At 43.9% G+C, this 19590-nt stretch overlaps 1 protein-coding gene across 2 annotated transcripts in view; it reads left to right on the forward strand.

The window, feature by feature from the left end:
• The window catches only part of LOC102940233 (ABI family member 3 binding protein), a 377733-nt gene that overhangs the window by 26575 nt on the left and 331568 nt on the right, over positions 1–19590 (forward strand). The window contains exon 2 of one of the 2 annotated variants that reach the window (XM_043538550.1): positions 13991–14051. In XM_043538550.1, the coding sequence (XP_043394485.1) occupies positions 13991–14051 (61 nt within the window). The other variant, XM_043538551.1, reaches the window with a different exon arrangement.

A 19590-nucleotide genomic window follows, 5' to 3' on the forward strand; every position in this document is an offset into this window, starting at 1 on the left:
AAATTTGGTTCCTACTCCAGAGTTCCTACTATCATTTTAGTGTCCACCAGTGGAGATCCCCATTCCTTCCACTTTATCAAAACCCTTGCGAGGCTTGTCTCAATACATTTTATGGATACATTAGAGCAGGGGTTCTCAACCTTCTTTTCTCTGAGGCCCCCGCTCGACATGCTGTAAAAGCTCCAGGGCCCAGCCGGGGAGAAGGGAGGCTTTCACGCAGAGGCCCTGGGCATAGGCGTAGTTTGACTTCTATTCTGGGGGAGGCAAGGGCCAGCGGGGCTCAAGTCAGCTCCGCATGGCAGAGTCCAGGGTGGGTGTGCCACCTCCACTCCCTGACTCGCCTCAGCAGGCTACCCAGCCTGTCTGGGTTGTAGTGGTGGGGGCAGGGGTGCACAACCAAAAAGCATAACTCAAAGGTGAGGGGCTTAGCTCAAAAAATTTGAAAATAGCTTAGGGTGCAGGGAGAGGGGTAGCTGCAGCTGTGTGCAGGCACGGGGTCCCTAAGGGTGCAGGGAGAGGAGTACTAGGAGCTGTGTGCTGGGAGGGCTCTCCTCTGGTCCTTGTTCCCGGAGCGGTCTGCCAACCACTGAGCTGGTTCTCCCCACCTGGGGGTCTCTTACCGGCTGCCTCTGTGGGACCAAAGGGGGCTGGGAGCTGAGGAGCAGCTTCAACCTGAGGCACCAGCAGGAATGGAGGGAACGCTGCCGCTGCCTGCTCCATGGCACCAGCCAGAGCAGCAGCTGTCCCGCACTGCTTGCGTCTGGCTTCCTGCCTTCGACCTGGCCGGGGGTGCGGAGAGGAGATGGAGGGGGGGTGTGAAGCTGCCCCTGCAACTGCCATGCTCTTGCGCCGCAGTTTGCAGGAGGCAATGCCATCCATGTCCCCAAATGGGCTCAGGGCTTCTGTCCCACAGGGAGCTTCAGGGCTTGAGGCTCCAGGATTCAGCCCAGCGCCTCCCGGCTTCAGCCCTGCGGGGCGTGCCAGGGATCAGGGCTTCAGCCCCACAGGGGGCACCAGAGGGGAGCACTGGGGATCCCCAGGGGCCCGCGAACCCCTGGTTGAGAACCACTGCTTTAGAGGCTTGGGAACAAAATATACCCTTGTCTTACATCCTGCTGAGTGGAGAACTGCTCACTGTCACCTACTGGCATCTGCACCATGGTCTTTGTTGGTAGAGACTTGGGATGAGTTCAGTGAGGTGCTTTGGAATCCCCATGTCTGCCAGTATTCTCCAAAGACAGCCATGTTGGACAGTTTGAAATGCATTTGAATTGTCAGTGAAGCTCGTGATCAATGGGTGCTTTTACTCTACCTTTTTCAGTGATGTGAGGGATATTTGCTATTTTGTCACCTGTGTCCCAGTCCTCTCTGAAACCAGCTTGTTGTGTTACTGCACTTGGTTATGTCTCCTTTCTTTGGTAAGGGCAGAAGAATTCTCTTTGTCCTGTCCTCTGGCCAATTTCTAGTCATCCATACATCATTACAATTTTTCCACATAAGATCAGTACTGCATTGTGAAAAGAAAATTTTAATTCTGACCATTCAAGTTTTCTGCTGAGAGCAAACTTTGGGTTGTATTTTAGAGTGTACTATTTTGAAATTGACATTTGCGATGAAACTAACCAAAAGTCATCCAAAACCCAAACAGGAATGATACTTTGTGACTTAAGCAACTGATTCATGCAACCTGATACTGAAATTCAGACACTGATATTCATAACTAAGGCTATGAGTCTGTCACGGAGGTCACGGATTCCGTGACCTTCTGTGACCTCCGTGACTTCTGCAGCGGCTGGTGTTGGCTCAGGGGCTGCCCGAGTTGGGAATCCCCTGGGTCAGCAGCAGCAGTTTGAGTGTGTGGGAGGGGGCTCAGAGCTAGGGGCAGGGGGTTCGGAGGTGCAGGGGGCACTTACCTCAGGGTTGGGGGCTCTCACTGGCATGGTCCTGCAGCTTCTAGGTGGCGGAGGGCCCTAGGGGGCTCCGTGCTGTGCACTGCCTGGGCCTGCAGGCCTCACCCCCGCAGCTCCCATTGGCTGTGGTTCCTGGCCAATGGGAGCTGCGGCAGCTGGTGCTTGTGCCCCTCTGCTGCCTCGGAGCTGCAGGGACTTGGGGTCAGGTAGGGAGCCGTATCCACCTCCCCCCGCCAGTCACCAGCAGGGTCCTGGGCCACCTCCCTCAGCACCTGCACCACTCCTGGATAACCCCCTCCAGAGCACCCATGGAGCCCCTGGTCACATTCCCCCAGAGCACCCGTGGCCCCCTGCCCAAGTTTTAGTCACAGGTATTTTTAGTAAAAGTCATGGACACAAACGAAAATTCACAGCCTGTGGCCTGTCCATGACTTTTACTAAAAATACCCGTGACTAAAATGTAGCCTTATTCATAACAAATACTTTGCAAGCTATTAATATTGGGCTGGGGATCATGAAGAATTTAGTTAATAACTTCAGATACAAAATTCTTGAATTCCATAAGCTCTGCATCATTTGATTATTTATTATAAATTAGCTCAGCTCTACTAAACACTTGTTTTAGGACTATCCATGTTGGATAACTAAAATGATACTGATGTGTACAGTTATCACTGTTTGCTACAAGAGCTAAACTCATGCAAAAACTCATAAAACTTATGCTTTTTGTAAAGTTTGGTACAATAAAATAACTAAAATGGTCTAAACATTTTTTTGAGTTAATTACACACCATAGTATAATACATTGCCCACATATGGCAGAATCAGTTGTGGAAATAGAGTTCCTGTAAATATTCATTAGGGCATTGGCCATCGCACAGTGTTCATAGGCTTACTCTAAATTAGAAGGTCTTCGGGTATAGTTGGCAATTTCATTTTACTGCATTTTTAGAGATAATCCTGCAAGATGCTGAGCATGCTCAATTCCCCCAAGGTCAATAGAAGTAGAGAGCGCTCAGCCCCTTTGTGGGATCAGGCCCTTGCTAGCTATATAAGCTCAGTGAATATTAAACATTCTTTTTATTAAGATGAAGTATTTATAACCCCACTAGTCAAGTTTTCCCTCATTGGTACTGATTGGTTCGACTCGTGTTGTCACACCCTCGCTGTTATGTGATTGAGTATGTGTGATTTTCGTCAGGACTCCACAGTTTAATCCAACTGGCATGTCTCCATAAGCAAATTACAATTCCCCAGATGTGTTCTCTTCTTCCCCCCGCCCTTCAGCAGTGCTAAATACCAAGCTGTATATGACCTGGAAACTTTTCCCTTTAAAAAAAAAAATTTCAACATGTTGAGTTCTGTTTGTGTGCCTTTCTCTCATCTTGGTCCTGAAAAGAAACAAAAAAGACTTCACAAACTGCCATACCTTTCCTCCCCCATTGCTTTTGGCCAGCTTTATATTTCTTTTGAAGCCATACACAATGTGTACAGCTGTGTGGACTTTGCTGGTGAAGAGAGCTACAAGCTGTTACAAAAGCAGTCATGGGCAATTTAAATGTCTCCAAAGAGATTAGAGGGCTACTTTTGCCTGGCCAGCTCATCAAAAAAGGGTGAGGTTTATAATTGACCCTTGATCCTAATGTCAACCTTTTAAAAGTTTTTTTTTCTGTGCATAGAGTGGTTTTCATGATTAATTTGAAAATATCCTTACAGTTCCCCTGTATAAATAACAAGATAATGAGATTAAAGGTACAGTGCAAAAATGTTTTTGTAAATATATATTTTTTAAATTGCAGTAGAAAGTTATTTAATTTACATCACAACAGGGTCTGCAATCCAAAAATTTCCAGAGAACCTGAAAGTGAAACTAATTAGAAACTATTACAAGTGAAACTGACTAGTCTAATTTCATTGTCAGAACTAGAGCTGGTCATATACCAGAGGGGAAGGAAGGAATCAGGAATACTTAATGAATGTTAGGGCTTTGGGTCAATTGAACCATATTCAATGCCTTTAATAGTCACACTCTGTGTGAAGCTCCACAACTGATCTGTGTGATTTGATTGAATGTCTTTCATTCACTTGAGTATATGGGTGATTAATATTGTCTTTCAAAACACAACGTGAAAATTTTCATGTAATAAGTCACAGACCGCCATTTATTTGCTTGTGCTAATCTTCCAATATTTTTGAATACTGAATACATACCCGAAAGATAGGGCTAGTTCACATATCCTTCAGTTAGCCAAAATTTGTTGTTTGTCTTAAGCAAATATAATGCAACCAACCCTAGTTCAAACTAAAAATATGAAAAAAAGCATGAATAGTGGAAAATAATAGAATTTAAATAAACCTTTTGGTTATAATAATCAACAGACACAAGTGAGGGAATTTAGTTTAATAATGTGATTTTTTTAACCTGCCAGTGTCCCCTTACCACGTTCTCCAGTAATTATGAAAAATTAGATAAATTTACAACAGGAAATAAAACTCAGTTTGAAATGACATTGAAATAATTTAATTTCCCATTAGGCATTTATGGTGTTAGACCAGCATCACTTTCCTTTTTTTAAAACCACATAGCAATTCAGTTATTTAAAGTGTAAGCTTTCTCAACTGATCATATTTTTCTTTTTTTAGTCCTTTCGGAACATGTGCTGTCACTGTGTAGTGTGAACAGAGGAGAATTCTTCTGTAGATGCAACCTGGGGAGGGATGGCTCTGTCTCCACCTTAGGTTGTGTAGTACCCCTTAAAGGAACAATGGTGATCCTGGCAGCATTTTACAGGACAGTGTTTTCCCAAAATATGATGCTTATTGCTCTGCCAACCCTTTCCCTGGGTGGGAGAGGAGTAAAGGGTATCCCGGAGTGCACAGGCGAACTCTTAATTGTTCTCCATGGCGTCAGTTTTCATTTTAAAACGTTTGGGAAAAACTGCTATGGAGGCTGTTCTATCCAGGGGTGTCAGGAGCTGTGGACAGGCAGCACTGTAGAGAAATAAGGCTGTTTGCTTCCATCATATTGCAAAGGATCTCTGGATGAAATTTGTGTTATCTTTCATTGGTACAAATATTACTTCTCCTTCACGTAACCATGGACAACCGAAAAACTCAAAGGAAACTCTCTAGTTACTTCTCCTTTCTGTGTGTATAATTCATATGGGGAAAAGTATAGTCTTTTTTTTTTTTTTTTTTTTAATTTTAGACTGTTTAGTTTCACAGCTAAGAGTGAGTTGGAATCTGTTGCATTTTGTGGACAAGCAGAATTGTTTACTAAATGCCAATCAATTACCTTTATATAAAGCTTTGTTGAAGGCAATGGGATTTCATAGGTATCATTGATGGAATTATATGATGGCTAAGGGGATTGCACAGGTGTCAGAGGGCGTAATTTTGGCGGCAGAACCCTTTATTACTGATGACAATTCCTAAGACCGAAAGAACCCAGCTTGACTCTCAGAGCTCAAATTGAGTTTTCAGGGCTGTCAGTGAAGAAAAAATCCTTTTATATGTCAACTGCACACCTGGATTGGGAAATAATTGAGACAGTAAACATGATGGCAGTGTTAGGCCATGTCTACATTACACTGTTTTCTTGACATAAGGAGTTTACATCAACCTAGCTGTGGAGGTGTACACACTGCTGAGCTCCTCCCGCCAATTTAACTCTCCTGCTACGCCAACGTAATAAAGCCACCTTGATGAGAGGCGTAGCACTTAGGGTGATGAAATTAGAGCGACGCAGTGTCAATGTAGGCATGATGTTGCTTACATTACCCTAAGTGGCCTCCAGGAGGTGTCCCACAATGCCCATTGCGACTGTTGGAACTCCACTGCCCGGCAGCCAGGTACACAGGCATACGCCCCTCCCCTTTTAAAGCCCTGGGAATTTTTTGAAATTCCCCTTCCTGTTTGCTCAGTGTGGACAGCTCACATAGCATCTTCCCAGCTGACCATGCCAGCTCCCTGCAGCAAATGCACTCCTGCCTAGAATATGTCGGAGTTGATGGATCTGCTAGGTCTGTGGGGAGAGGAGGCTGTGCAGTCACAGCTCCGCTCCAGCTGCAGGAACTTCGATACCTATGAGCAGATTGTTCATGGCATGGAGGGGAAGGGGCATGCAGCAGTGCGGCGTGCAAAGATCAAGGAGCTGAGGTAGGCATATCAGAAGGCAAGGCAGGCCAGTCGTCAGTCTGGTGCATTGCCAAAGACGCGCTATTTTACAAGGAGCTGCTCACCATCCTCTATGGCAACCCCACCTCCATCGCCAAGAGCCCGTGGATACTTCGGGGGGTGGGGGCTGGAGACAGCGGCCAATGGAGTGAACCCTGAGGATGACATGGTGGACGAGAAAGTGGAGTTTGGGAGGATGGGGGACATGCAACAGGGATGTCCTGTGGTGTGGCAAGCCAGGACGTCTTTTTACACCAAAGGGGTCTAGCCAGCTCTGGCGTGCTTAATGCAGGAGAGGGAACCTTTGGTAAGTACAGTACAGACCCGTTTACGAACAAATCCCCTTAATGTGTGGTAGCGCCATGCCTCCCAGTGCTACCTATTTAATATGCGAGACTCGTTAACACGTGGTACAGGAACTTGCTATGTAGCACTACAGATTTGCTCACTAACTCACTGACCTAGAAATCGACAGGAAGTGCGGAGCGGAAAAGTGTTGTATGTCTTTACTGATATTGGTAAAGACGTATCACGCACGCTTAGTCATTGTCACGCTAAAGAGATATATAATATATAGTAATATATATACTACATTAGAAAATTTTAACCGTAGGCCTAATATAATGGCAGAGGGCAGGCGTCAGTGTTCCTACACTGTAGAAGAAAAGCGAGCTGCAATAGATCGAGTAAATAGCGGAGAAACCCAGGCCAAAGTTTCAAAAGATATTGGGATTGCGGAATCTACTTTCCGAGGATGGCTAAAAAACGAATCTAAACTGAATGGCTTTGTACAAAATATTGATTCTGCCGCGGGGCTTAAGCGAAAACATGTGCACTATTCAGCAAAACCCACAATAGACAAAGTCATGCGCACGTGGTTTGCTCAGGAAAGGCTGAAAGGAATGCCACTAAGTGGGCCAATTCTTCAAGCCCAAGTGACAAAATTTGGAAATTTAATGGGGGATGAATCATTCCAAGCCAGCAAGGGGTTTATAAGTCGTTTTAAAAAGCGTCATGGCATAGCGCAGGTATTGATTTCTGGAGAAAGCTGATCAGCCGATGAATCGGCCGTGAACGCATTTCTCGCCGAGTTAAAATCTATTTTACAAAATGAAGACTACCACAAAGAACAACTTTATAATTGTGATGAAACAGCTTTATTTGCAAAACTGCTACCTGATAAGACTTTAGCCTTTAATTACAAGAACAGAAAACAGCTGGATTTAAAAAGATAAAAGATCGTGTGACTCGTCTTCTTTTTTGTAGTAATAAGATGGGCAGCCATAAGCTTGCCCCTCTTCTCGTTGGCCGCTTTCATAACCCTCGCTGCTTTAATCACCTCAATAGAGCCAAACTGCCAGTAATATACGCTAACAGCAAAAATGCTTGGATGACAAGACACATTTTCAACAACTGGTTCCACAACAGCTTTGTTCCAGCTGTTCATAAGCATCTACAGTCGAAGAAACTTGAAGCCAAAGCACTTTTGCTACTTGACAATGGTCCAGCCCATCTTCCAGCTGAATCACTGGTATCGAGCAATGGAAAAATTTGAGTGCTATATCTACCATTCAACACAACGTCAAAAATTCAACCTTTAGACCAGGGCATTATTCAGAATTTTAAAAACAATTATCAATGGGAGCTGATTTTGGTGATTGTGTCATGCACGTCTTCAGGCATTTTCGAATTCCTGAAACAGTTAAACATGAAGGAAATTATTTAGTTACTTAAAAAAGCTTGGGATGGAGTAAAACAAAAGTCCATTGAAAACTGCTGGATGAAGTCTCTCGGTGATGCCTTTTTTGTCAAAGATGGCTCAGATTTGGAAAACTCCAGCAGTGGCACTGATTCAGAGCCAGACTTTGAAGGATTTTCGGAAGAAGACGTCCTACAAACATGCACGCAGACAAAAGAGGATAAAGGTAAACTTCTCTTTCAAATGATAAAAGATTTTAGTTTGGATACGTCACTGGAAATCATTACCGAGTGGCTGGAGATGGATGAAGATTGCCCAACTTCAGAATTTCTCTCCGAGGAAGAAATATTAACGGGCTGCGAGGCTACATCAGACCGCAAAAGTGATGGCGAGGATGTAGTTGAAAAGGTCAGAATTTCGCCCACAGAAGCCCTTAGTGCTGTAGAAACTGTTGTAAGATTTATGGAGGAGCAAAATGCAGAAAATATCGAAATCATTCATCTGCGGCAAATGACAGACTTCATAAGAGAGAAAAAAAATGCAAGCTAGAAAGAGCAGAAAATAACGGTGTTTTTTTCTAAGTGAGTCATAGATGTTTTTTTCAGCATGACCCTCTTAATCCGCGGTCGGCTTGACTCCCGACATCCACGCGTAAACGGGTCTGTACTTTACTCATTTGCTTTGATACTGCAGGGAGACATGAGCTAGGGATCTGCTTTTTTTCAATCAGGGTAGAAGAGAGATTGAAATAACCTACAGAGCCAAAATTTGTATCTGCTTCTCATTCCCCTGTGCATCTAGGCAGAAGGAGCCCTGTGGAAAAATTTGTTTATGGAAACTCGAATGTCTCAGGAATCCTCCATAGAGATCTCTAGGAAACTTTCGTGGAGGTACTCTGCAATCCTCTGCTGAAGGTTTCTTGGGAGGGCTGCTTTGTTTCTTCCCCCATGGTAGGAAATTTTGCCATGCCAATTGGCAATTATATCTGCAGTCACCAAAGCAGCACTCAGGCGAGCAAATATATAGACCCGCTCTGCAGCCAAGTGCATGCAGGAGCTGCATCCCTTGTTACCCTCAGGAGCAAGATATCAGGTTCTGTTACCCCCGCCTGTGGAAGATGGTGCCAATATTCAGAACAGTGGCCGTAGGCACTTGTAGTGAAACCCCTCTAAAACCCCACCCCCCCTCCCTTTGTCCCATCTTGCCCTATTCCCCCTTCCCCCCCAGGACCAAATTCACCATGCCTGAGGCTCACACTATGCTGTGTGCCTGCCAAGTGAAAATGAGAGAGTGGTGTTTCCACTTGTTTGGATCAAGGCAGTGAGTGGACTCCTAATAGTGCCCTCTGTCTATAATTTCTTTAGCTTCTGCAGGTGTGCCTTGAGGATCTCTTCCTGCACACCTGCTAAGCGGCCCTTTCTGATAGGGAGACAAAACAGGAGGAGTAAGGAAGACATGGCCCAGGAAGTACTTCAATCCTCTGATGCTTCAGATTGTGAGCAGAGAGCATGGAGAGAGGCTGTCAATCAGAAACTGCGACTGGATAGCCAAGATAGGCAACAGGCAGTTGCAGATGATACAGCTGCTCGAGGACCAAAGAGACATGCTGAGGTCTCTGATTGAACAGCAGGCAGAATACATCCATGCTCTCCTCCCCTTTCAGTCCATACCGAACTGCCTTCCATGCTCCTCCTCCATTCCTTCTATGTTCCCTGGCTATTGCAGTACCCCATGCATTCTGCCCCAAGGGACATGTTTCATAATGACAGCTGGACATACACCTAGCTGTGAGAGCCTCATTTGAAAATCTGCTCTTAATTTTCATGTTCCTTGCAGAACATAGATGTTTGCATTGGTGTTGAATAAAAATGTTCTTATAGAAAGAGAAGGAATCTTTATTTTGTCTCCTACCTGGGGTGGACCAAAGCTAACGCAATTCAAGACAAAGAAGGGAATAGTCTTACAGAAGAAAGGGACACCATCAATAGGTGGACAAACTACTGCTCTGAGCTATACAACCACCAGACAAATGGAGCTCCTAGTATCTTAGACAGCCCAGATTCAACAGAGGAGAGTGACTTTCCAATGCTACATGAAGAAGTGGAGAGAGCTGTGAAATCACTCAAGAATGGAAAGGCTACAGGTATTGACAACATCCCAGCCGAATTGATGTAATTTGGAGGAGAAATAGTAATAGATGTACTCACCAAGATCTGCAACAAGATCTGGCAGACCGGTAAGTGGCCCTCCATGTGGACACAGTCACTAAACATTTCTCTGCCAAAGAAAGGCAACCTGCAATTGTGTCAAAATTACCGGACCATAAGCTTAATTAGCCATCCCAGCAAAGTGATGTTGAAAGTAATATTGAACAGATTGAAGCCACAAGCAGACAATATCATTGCTGAAGAACAGGCTGACTTTTGTGCTGGAAGAAGTACCACAGAACACATTTTCAACCTTTGCATTCTATGTGAGAAGTACTTACAACACGAGCAGGACATCTACCACCACTTTTTGACTTCAAGAAGGCGTTTGACAGAGTATGGCACGAAGCTCTCTGGGAAATCATGAAGCAGTACAATGTTGGTCATAAGCTTATTCTTACCATTAAAGAACTATATGCCAAGGCCAGCAAGGAAGTTCTTGTCAACGGCACAATAAGAGAGTGGTTTTGCACCACTGTTGGAGTCCGGCAAGGCTGCCTTCTTTCACCCACACTATTCAGCATCTACTTGGAGCGCATAATGACCGATGCCCTAGAAGATCACATATGCACAGTCAGCATTGAGGGGCGAACAATCTCAAATCTTCGGTTCGCTGATGACATTGATGGCCTGGCAAAGACAGCAAAGATGAACTTGCCAATCTTGTGAAACTATTGGATGAAACCTCCGCAAAATATGGCATGGAAATCAGTGCAAAGAAAACCAAGCTGATGACAAACAAATGGGATGGGCTCAAATATCACTGTCAGTGGACAAGAGCTGGAGCCAGTGAAATAGTTCAAGTATTTGGGGGCAATCATCACTGATGAAGGATCCAAGGCAGAAATTTGGGCAAGAACTATACAAACAGCAGCAGCAATGGCAAAGCTAAAGCCAATTTGGAGGATGTCACAGAGTGTGGAGGAGTCAGGGCACTGCACCCACACTTCCTGCAATTCACCGTGACTCTCAGCCAGCCAGTAAAACAGAAGGTTTATTAGATGACAGGAACACAGTCCAAAACGGAGCTTGTAGGTACAGAAAACAGGACTCCTCACTCAGATCCATCTTGGGGGTAGGGAGCCCAGACCCTGGTGCTGGGCCTCCCTCCGTTTTCCCAGCCAGCTCCAAACTGTAACCCCCTCCAGCAGTCTCACCCAGCCACACACCCCAACTCCTCCTCCAGCCTTTGTCCAGTTTCCCAGGCAAAAGGTGTCATCTGGCCCCAACCCCCTCCTGGGCTCAGGTTACGTGCTCATGTATCATCCCTCAATGAAGTCCCATCCTGATATCCCACCACCATCCAGCACCAATACAGACAGTACTAGTAAAACTCCCACACAACATTCCCAGGTCAATACTCCACACTCCCTACTCCGTCACATCGGAATAAGAACATCTCCCTAGAATCCAAACTGAAACTGCTGCACACATCGGTCATCTCAGTTTCTCTATATGCGTGTGAGACATGGACCCATACGGCAGAACTTTACCGGAAAATACAGGTAGTAGAGATGAGATGCTTCTGTTAAATCCTGGGCATCTCCTACTTCGACCACGTCACTAATTAAGGGGTCCGCAACATCATCACCCAATGCGCTGGGTCATATGAAGACTTTCTGATGACTGTGAAGAAGTGCAACCTGAAGTGGTATGGTTATGTAGCAAGATCATCTGGCCTATCCAAGATCATCCTCCAAGGGACAGTACAGGGGAAGAGAAGAAGAGGTAGACAGAAGAAGAGATGACACTTTGGCCATTTAGTCGTGTTTCAACAATTATTCTGCACCTGCTGAGCCTGTTTTTGAAGTGTTCCGTGCTGCAGTCAAGGTTGCCAATGTAAGGCTTCATAAGCCACAGGAGCAAGGGGTAGGTTGGATCTCCAAGGATCACTGTTGGCATTTCCACATCCCCAGCTGGAATCTTCTGGTCTGGAAAGGAAGTCCCTACTTGCAGCTTTCTGTACAGGCCAGTGTTCCTGAACATATGTGCATCATGCACCTTCCCAGACGACTCCACGTTGATGTCGGTGAAACGATTCTGGTGATCAACTAGAGCTTGCAATATCATAGAAGAGTAGCCCTTTCTGTTGATGTACTCTGTCGCAAGGTGGTCTGGGGCCAAAACCGGGATATACATGCCATCTATCACTTCGCCAAAATTAGGTAACCCCATTGCTGCAAAGCCATCCATTATTTCACGCATATTACCCAATGTCACAGTCCTTTGTAGCAGGATGCAATTAATGGCCCTGCACACTTGCATCACTGCATCCTCCCTCCCCTTCCCCCTGGTGGACTTCCCCACTCCAAACTGTTTTGTGACTGATGGGTAGCAGTCAGGAATAGTCAGCTTCCACACAGCAATGGCCTCTCGCTTCTCCACCGTTAGGCAGCTCTCACTTTGGTGTCGTGCTGGAGGGCATGGGCGAGCTCTGCACACCTTCCAGCAAGGTGACTTTGCACATCCGAAAGTTCTGCAGCCACTGCTCTTGATCCCGTACCTGCAGAATGATGCGATCCCACCACTCAGTGCTTGTTTCCTGCACCTAGAATCGACAGTCCACCATGTGCAACTGCTCCATGAATGCCAACAGCAATCTTGAATTGTTTCTGTCTATGGCGCACAGCAGGGCAGACGCTATGGTGTCATCAGATTTGCAGCTTATGAAATATTGCAGAATCAGCCATGTTGTGTTCATAACACTCATCACAGTACTGGAGAGCAATGTAGGATCCATGCAGGTGCGCAGTTTACAGGGGGTGTTGAAAAGCGACATGAAATATAGCTGGAAGCCCATGGAATGAAGGGATGGAGAAAACTGTATCATGGGATGCTGATACTGCCCCCATGAAGCACTGTGATCCCTTCCCACAACACCCAGTGGCAGACAGTTGCGAGTTGTACAGTGGGGATAGCTACCCATGGTGCACTGCTTCTCGTTGATGCTAGAGCACCAACTGGGAATGTGCTCCGCTGTCACAAGGAGTGTTGTGTGGATGTGCAAAAGTGGTTTAATTACAGCAGTGAATGAATGCCGACGTAACTAAAGTTGACTTAGCCTCAGTAACTTGGAGTAGATCTATAACTTCACAGTCTGCCTGCATAAATCCTCTGGGATCTTATTACCCAATTTGTTTGTCCTTCACTCCTGTCCTGAAGGCCTTTGTTAGTTCAATACACCTACCAGTGCGTAGAGCCACTCACTTGATGTTTCTGTGAATGGCCTGGGCGTGTGTGGGAGGAATGTTTCTGGTTCTGTTGCTATAGAAAGAGGTGTGGGAGTAGTTTTCCTTCAGTTTTCCTGCCCTGTCAAACATACTGAACGGATTTACTAAGAGAACAAGTCTACCCCATCCTAAGGGGAACGAAGTACCTTTCCACTCATAGGGCTCACCTTCATGTACAGCGCCACAGCAGCGCAGTTGTGCTGCTGTCGCCCTTTAGTGAAGATTCTATGATGCCCCTGAGGGAGCTGCTCCCATCAGCTTAGTTAATCCACCTCCCCAGGAGGCGGTAGATATGTCGACGGGAGAAGCTCTCCCATTGACATAGAACTGTCTACATGGAGGTGAGTTAGGTTTGGATTTTTCACACCCTGAGCGATATACTGATATAGGTCTGTAGTGTAGAGAGAGAGAGAGAAGGCAGAGGCAATAAAAAACAAACTGCCAAGCTGCTCCCAAGACATAACCCCATGTCGGGGGGAAGGTTATGCTACTTGATAATATTTCATTCTTGAGGGAGGGCACATGCCAAAAATTTTACTTAAGTCCCTGGTCCATTTTCTCAGGAAAACCATATAGCATGAACAAAGCAGGAATTCTCTTGGAAGGAGTTGTAGTAATAAAATTATCCCATTAACTGTTTTCCCAGTAGTTTTGTGTGCTAGAATTTTGTTTCACATTTATGAAAACTCACTTACATGTAAGACTATACCACCATATTTTTGTCATTTAGCTCAGTTGAAAAGTATTTGATTTTTTTCATTTAATTAGGGGGAGACAAAAGCCGGAGTGTTCCTCCTAACAAGTGGCCAGTCCCTCGGTCAGTGCTGTGGTAAGCATTATGCATCCTACAAAAAGGTATTTAAATAGTTTTATTGAAATTAATTGTATCTAAATGGTGTCTTTAAAATGATGATTAAGCTCGTGGCATGGCTGGGTTCAGAGTGCTGTGTTTAGTAAATAGGAAAAAATGCAAGGCCATACGGCTGAGACCTCCCCTTTCATAGTCTTGGAGGCTCAGCTCCAGCTAACATAAGTCAGCCAGTTCAGGGTTTATATTGGAAGGTTATGGAATATGCTCCATATCAATAGGCTCAAATAGTTTATCTAAAGTTCTCTGATACATACTGAAATTCATTCTATTTGAGTGTATTCAGAGTAATATTAAAGGCAACATGGTCTAGTCATTAGAGCACAATACTGGGATTCAGGACTCCTGGATTATTTTCCTGGCTCTCCCCACTAACTCTGGGATCCTAGCAAATCACTTAACCTTACAATGCCTCAAATATTCAATTAGTTAAGTAAGGAAGATACATACTTAACTCCACAGCTATACAATATTTAGTTTTGTCCTCCTAATTCTGTGTGAGGCCCCATTCAGTGAGCCCAGTCCATTCTGTGCTCCTGAATGATGCTGGAGTTCTGTAGGAAAAAATAGGCCATGCTCATCTAATTAAAGATTGTATCATAAAACAACATGCATAGATGTCAAATTAAGGCTGCATGGGCAACCTTACTTCTGGCATTTCTTAACTTTTAAGTTACTGACTTTGCAACTTTAACAATCTTTAATGTAGCCTTTTGTATATAATATAAACATCAACAATCACATCACCTGTGGATAATGAATGAATCTAAGAAATTTGTTTTCTTGCATCCATGTGTAAATGGACAAAAGTATACTGCACAGCACATACATACATCAACACATACTATACAACCCAATACATACAACAAAAAGACAAATTTTTCCTCCTCATACCACCCACCAGTGGTCAGAGTTAAGGGTGCAATCTGTATTGGTATCGGTGGATTTAGAAGCTGTTTTTAATGTTTAAAATTTGTATGGAGGAGCATGTGTTGTTTTCAGATTTACAGATTAGATATGGTTTTCTAATGTCTTGAACTTTAATTTTCTTGTTGTCATGTTTGTAGGTGAGGATACAGGTTGGTTAGAATCCTTACTTCTGTTATAGTGTAGTAGTTTGTTAATGAATTATATTAAAGGATATACCTATAGTTCTGTGATAAAAGAGCATTTTCTACCTTCCTGTAACGTTTACAGCTGGAAACATGCTATGTACATCTGAAACAAAGAAACATCTTTTGCAAATAGTTTGGAAATGGTACTTGCACTTTAATCAGAGCATGTGCATGTCACATAAAGCATTATTAGGAATGATATAGTTAATACTGTAGTCTTGTAAAATATAGTGTGTAAGACTAAATGAGTCATGTTGTCTTTTTTGGCTGGCCTTATTCAAAGTCTTTCTAATGAAAAAAATAACCGGGTGTGAATGTTAATCATACAACAAATATGCAGAATAAGTAAGGCTGTAAGAAATCACAGCCATTATTTTGTTGCAGGAACTTGAACTTGTAACACACACCACAACTTGTGATAGTTGCCACATATCTGATTGTCATCGCAACCCATAACTATTTCACATTTGGAGACAATGTATACTTTCAAATCAGCAGCACTGCTACGGGTACCTGCATGGCCCCACAGTATGCCAACATTTTTATGGCTGACTTAGAACAACGCTTTCTCAGCTCTCGCCCCCTAATGCCCCTACTCTACTTGCGCTACATTGATGACATCTTCATCATCTGGACCCATGGAACAGAAGCCCTTGAGGAATTCCACCATGATTTCAACAATTTCCAACCCACCATCAACCTCAGCCTGGACCAGTCCACACGAGATCCACTTCCTGGACACTACAGTGCTAATAAGCGATGGTCACATAAACACCACCCTATACCGGAAACCTACTGACCGCTATGCCTACCTACATGCCTCCAGCTTTCATCCACACCACACCACACGATCCATTGTCTACAGCCAAGCTCTATGATACAACCACATTTTCTTCAACCCCTCAGACAGAGACAAACACCTACAAGATCTCCATCAAGCATTCTTACAACTACAATACCCACCTGCTGAAGTGAAGAAACAAATTGACAGAGCCAGAAGAGTACCCAGAAGTCACCTACTACAGGACAGGCCCAACAAAGAAAATAACAGAAAGCCACTAGCCATCACCTTCAGGCCCCATCTAAAACCTCTCCAACGCATCATCAAGGATCTACAACCTATCCTGAAGGACGACCCATCACTCTCACAGATCTTGGGAGACAGGCCAGTCCTTGCTCACAGACAGCCCCCCAACCTGAAGCAAATACTCACCAGCAACCACACACCACGCAACAGAACCACTAACCCAGGAATCTATCCTTCCAACAAAGCCCATTGCCAACTGTGTCCACATATCTATTCAGGGGACACCATCATAGGGCCTGATCGCATCAGCCACACTATCAGAGGCTCGTTCACCTGCACATCTACCAATGTGATATATGCCATCATGTGCCAGCAGTGCCCCTCTGCCATGTACATTGGTCAAACTGGACAGTCTCTACGTAAAAGAATAAATGTACACAAATCAGATGTCAAGAATTATTATATTCAAAAACCATTTGGAGAACACTTCAATCTCTCTGGTCACTCGATTACAGACCTAAAAGTTGCAATTCTTCAACAAAAAAACTTCAAAAACAGACTCCAATGAGAGACTGCTGAATTGGAATTAATTTGCAAACTGGACACCATTACATTAGGCTTGAATAAAGACTGGGAGTGGATGTGTCGTTACACAAAGTAACACTATTTCTCCATGTTTATTCCCCCCCCCCACTGTTCCTCATATGTTCTTGTCAACTGCTAGAAATGGCCCACCTTGATTATCACTACAAAAGGTTTTTTTCTCTCCTGCTGGTAATAGCTTACCGTACCTGATCACTCTCGTTACAGTGTGTATGGTAACACCCATTGTTTCATGTTCTCTATGTATATAAAATATCCCCACTGTATTTTCCACTGAATGCATCTGATGAAGTGAGCTGTAGCTCACGAAAGCTTCTGCTCAAATAAATTTGTTAGTCTCTAAGGTGCCTCAAGTACTCCTTTTCTTTTTGCGGATACAGACTAACATGGCTGCTACTCTGAAACTTGGGAAAGTTTTTGTGAATGAATAAAGCATACATCATGTTTCCCAAAAGTGTGTTAATTCAACATAGTACCACATGTAAGATCACAATTAGGAAGGAAAGGTAGAAGATAAGGTTTAAACACAAACATTAACTTAGAACATGATGTGCAGTTCAGCCATGTTCCACACACTAAACATTTTATGACATAAACAGGTAAAATACTGTAGCACATACATCCAGTAAAACAGGAATAGAAAATATAACGGGCAGTGTGATCAAGTTAATGTTACTTTTGGAAACTTAATGTTTGCACTTCTGATTTTGAACTATGGAACTAATGCTTCATTAGCAGGATGTGTGGGGTTTTTTGTTTGTTTGTTTGTTTGTTTGTTTGTTTGTTTTCGTTCAATTTTATAGGGTGTTTTAAGGGAAGAATGCCTTCTGTGATAGACCCAGGCCAGTTGGGTACAACAAAGTAGTAGAAGACAGATATACTGGCCACTGGATTAGCAGTTTTCTGTTCCCTGACTGACTGGAGCAGGGGCTGCTCCAGGCTAATGAGAACACCTGACTCCAATTAACTTGCAAAGAGTTAAGTGAGGCGATTAAGGTAATGTGAACACCGGACTCTAATTAAGGCCCTTCTGATACTATAAAAGGGCTCACTCCAGTCAGGCTGAGGAGAGCCAGAGGAGAGGAAAGGAAGTGCGTCTGAAGGGCTGGTTAATGAAGACACCCTCAAGCCATCGGTAAGGAGCCCTAATGTAAGGGTGAAGAAGAGAGAAACGGGAGAGCTGTGGGGAAGTGATCCAGGAAAATGTAGCAACTCTGGCAGTGAAAGGTCGGCTGCCAACAGCTGCTACCATTAGGGTCCCTGGGGTAGAGGGTGGGCCCGGGTTCTCCCCAACCTGCCACTACAGAAACATCTCCTGGGAGGGGAAGACAGGCCCCTCTCAGGACGGGAGGCTAAACTGTTCTGAAATAAGCCCCTTGGGACAACAGAGACTTGGAGTTCTCTCACCTACCTCCTTGCTGGCTTATGATGAAAAGGGCTCAGTAAACTGTAACTCTGGCCATGGAGAGAGAAGGGCTATGTGGAGGGTCGCAGTGAGCCACTGAGGCTAGCATAAACCGCCTAGAAGCACGGGACCCACGGGGACAAGGTCTGAGCTCTGCCACACCGTTTAATGTTAGCATGTTAGCTGTCCCAATTAAATTGTCAAGTTTCTCTCTCTCTCAGGTAAATAGGGGGATAAGAGGGATGAATTGTTTCCATTACTGCTGTTGTTTGGATAGAGACTGTTTTGTTTTCTTCAGGGCTTTTTTTTTTTTTTTTAAGATGGCAGCACTACGTTGACAGATATTTCTTTGCAATAAAGAAAGAGCAACATACTGTTTGTAATGAAAGCTTACAATCTATGTACTGTTTTAGATGCAGCTAAAATTGCGGGGTCTTTGATATGTAGTACGTAAGTGCTTATGAGGATGAGCAGAGAAAATGGCATGAATGTTAGAAATAGGTAAGCTAAAAATACAGACTGAGCATGCTCAGAAGAGACTTAATTTTTTTAAAATGACTTCTTTGGAGTTTAGAATTAGAGGTGGTCGGAAAATGGGAATGTTTTTCATAAAAGTTTTCATGAAAAAATATGTCCCTTCTTTTCACAGAAATTTGAAATTTAATTTGTTTCTTCAAATTTGGAAAATGTCAACCAGTTGCAAACCTGGAAGCAAAATAGGATGACTTCTGAGTTTGGTGTGTGTTTTTTTGGGGTTTTTTTTTTTTTTGCAAAAAATGTTTACCAATATTTCTCCTCACCCCCACAACCCCCTTTTTTGGGGTGGTGGTGTTGAATTTTGAAATTTCAACAGCATTTCAAGCAGCTATATTCACAATATGCCTGGCTTTGTACAGCACAGTAAATGCAGTCGCTTCCCCTGAGATTTACTGCTTAAATTTTATTTTTAACCTTTCTCTCTGAGCTTTGTAAAGGCACTAGTCCTCATTAAGAGGTATATTTATACTAACTTTTCAAGTATAAATCTTAAACCTTTTGATGTTTTCCTCTTCTAAAAAGCCCAGTTAGAATTTTTTAATGAGGAAAAGTGTTTTTCCCACACCCATGCTCAAATAAGTCTAAAATGTTGGGAAGAATTTAAGCTAACATATTATTGCTCAGGTTTATTAGGGTAGTGTGTAAGGGGCAACCAAGAATGAGGCCCCATTGTGGTAGACACTGTACAACCGGAGTAGTAGATGGTCTCTATCCTGAAGAGCTTACAACCTGAATAGGCAAAACAGACACAGGATGGAGGAAGGAGTATAAGACAAACCGAACAAGCAATGTGAGAACAGCAAACATCATGCT

The sequence above is a fragment of the Chelonia mydas genome, chromosome 1, assembly GCF_015237465.2.
Source record: "Chelonia mydas isolate rCheMyd1 chromosome 1, rCheMyd1.pri.v2, whole genome shotgun sequence".
NCBI lineage: Eukaryota > Metazoa > Chordata > Testudines > Cheloniidae > Chelonia > Chelonia mydas.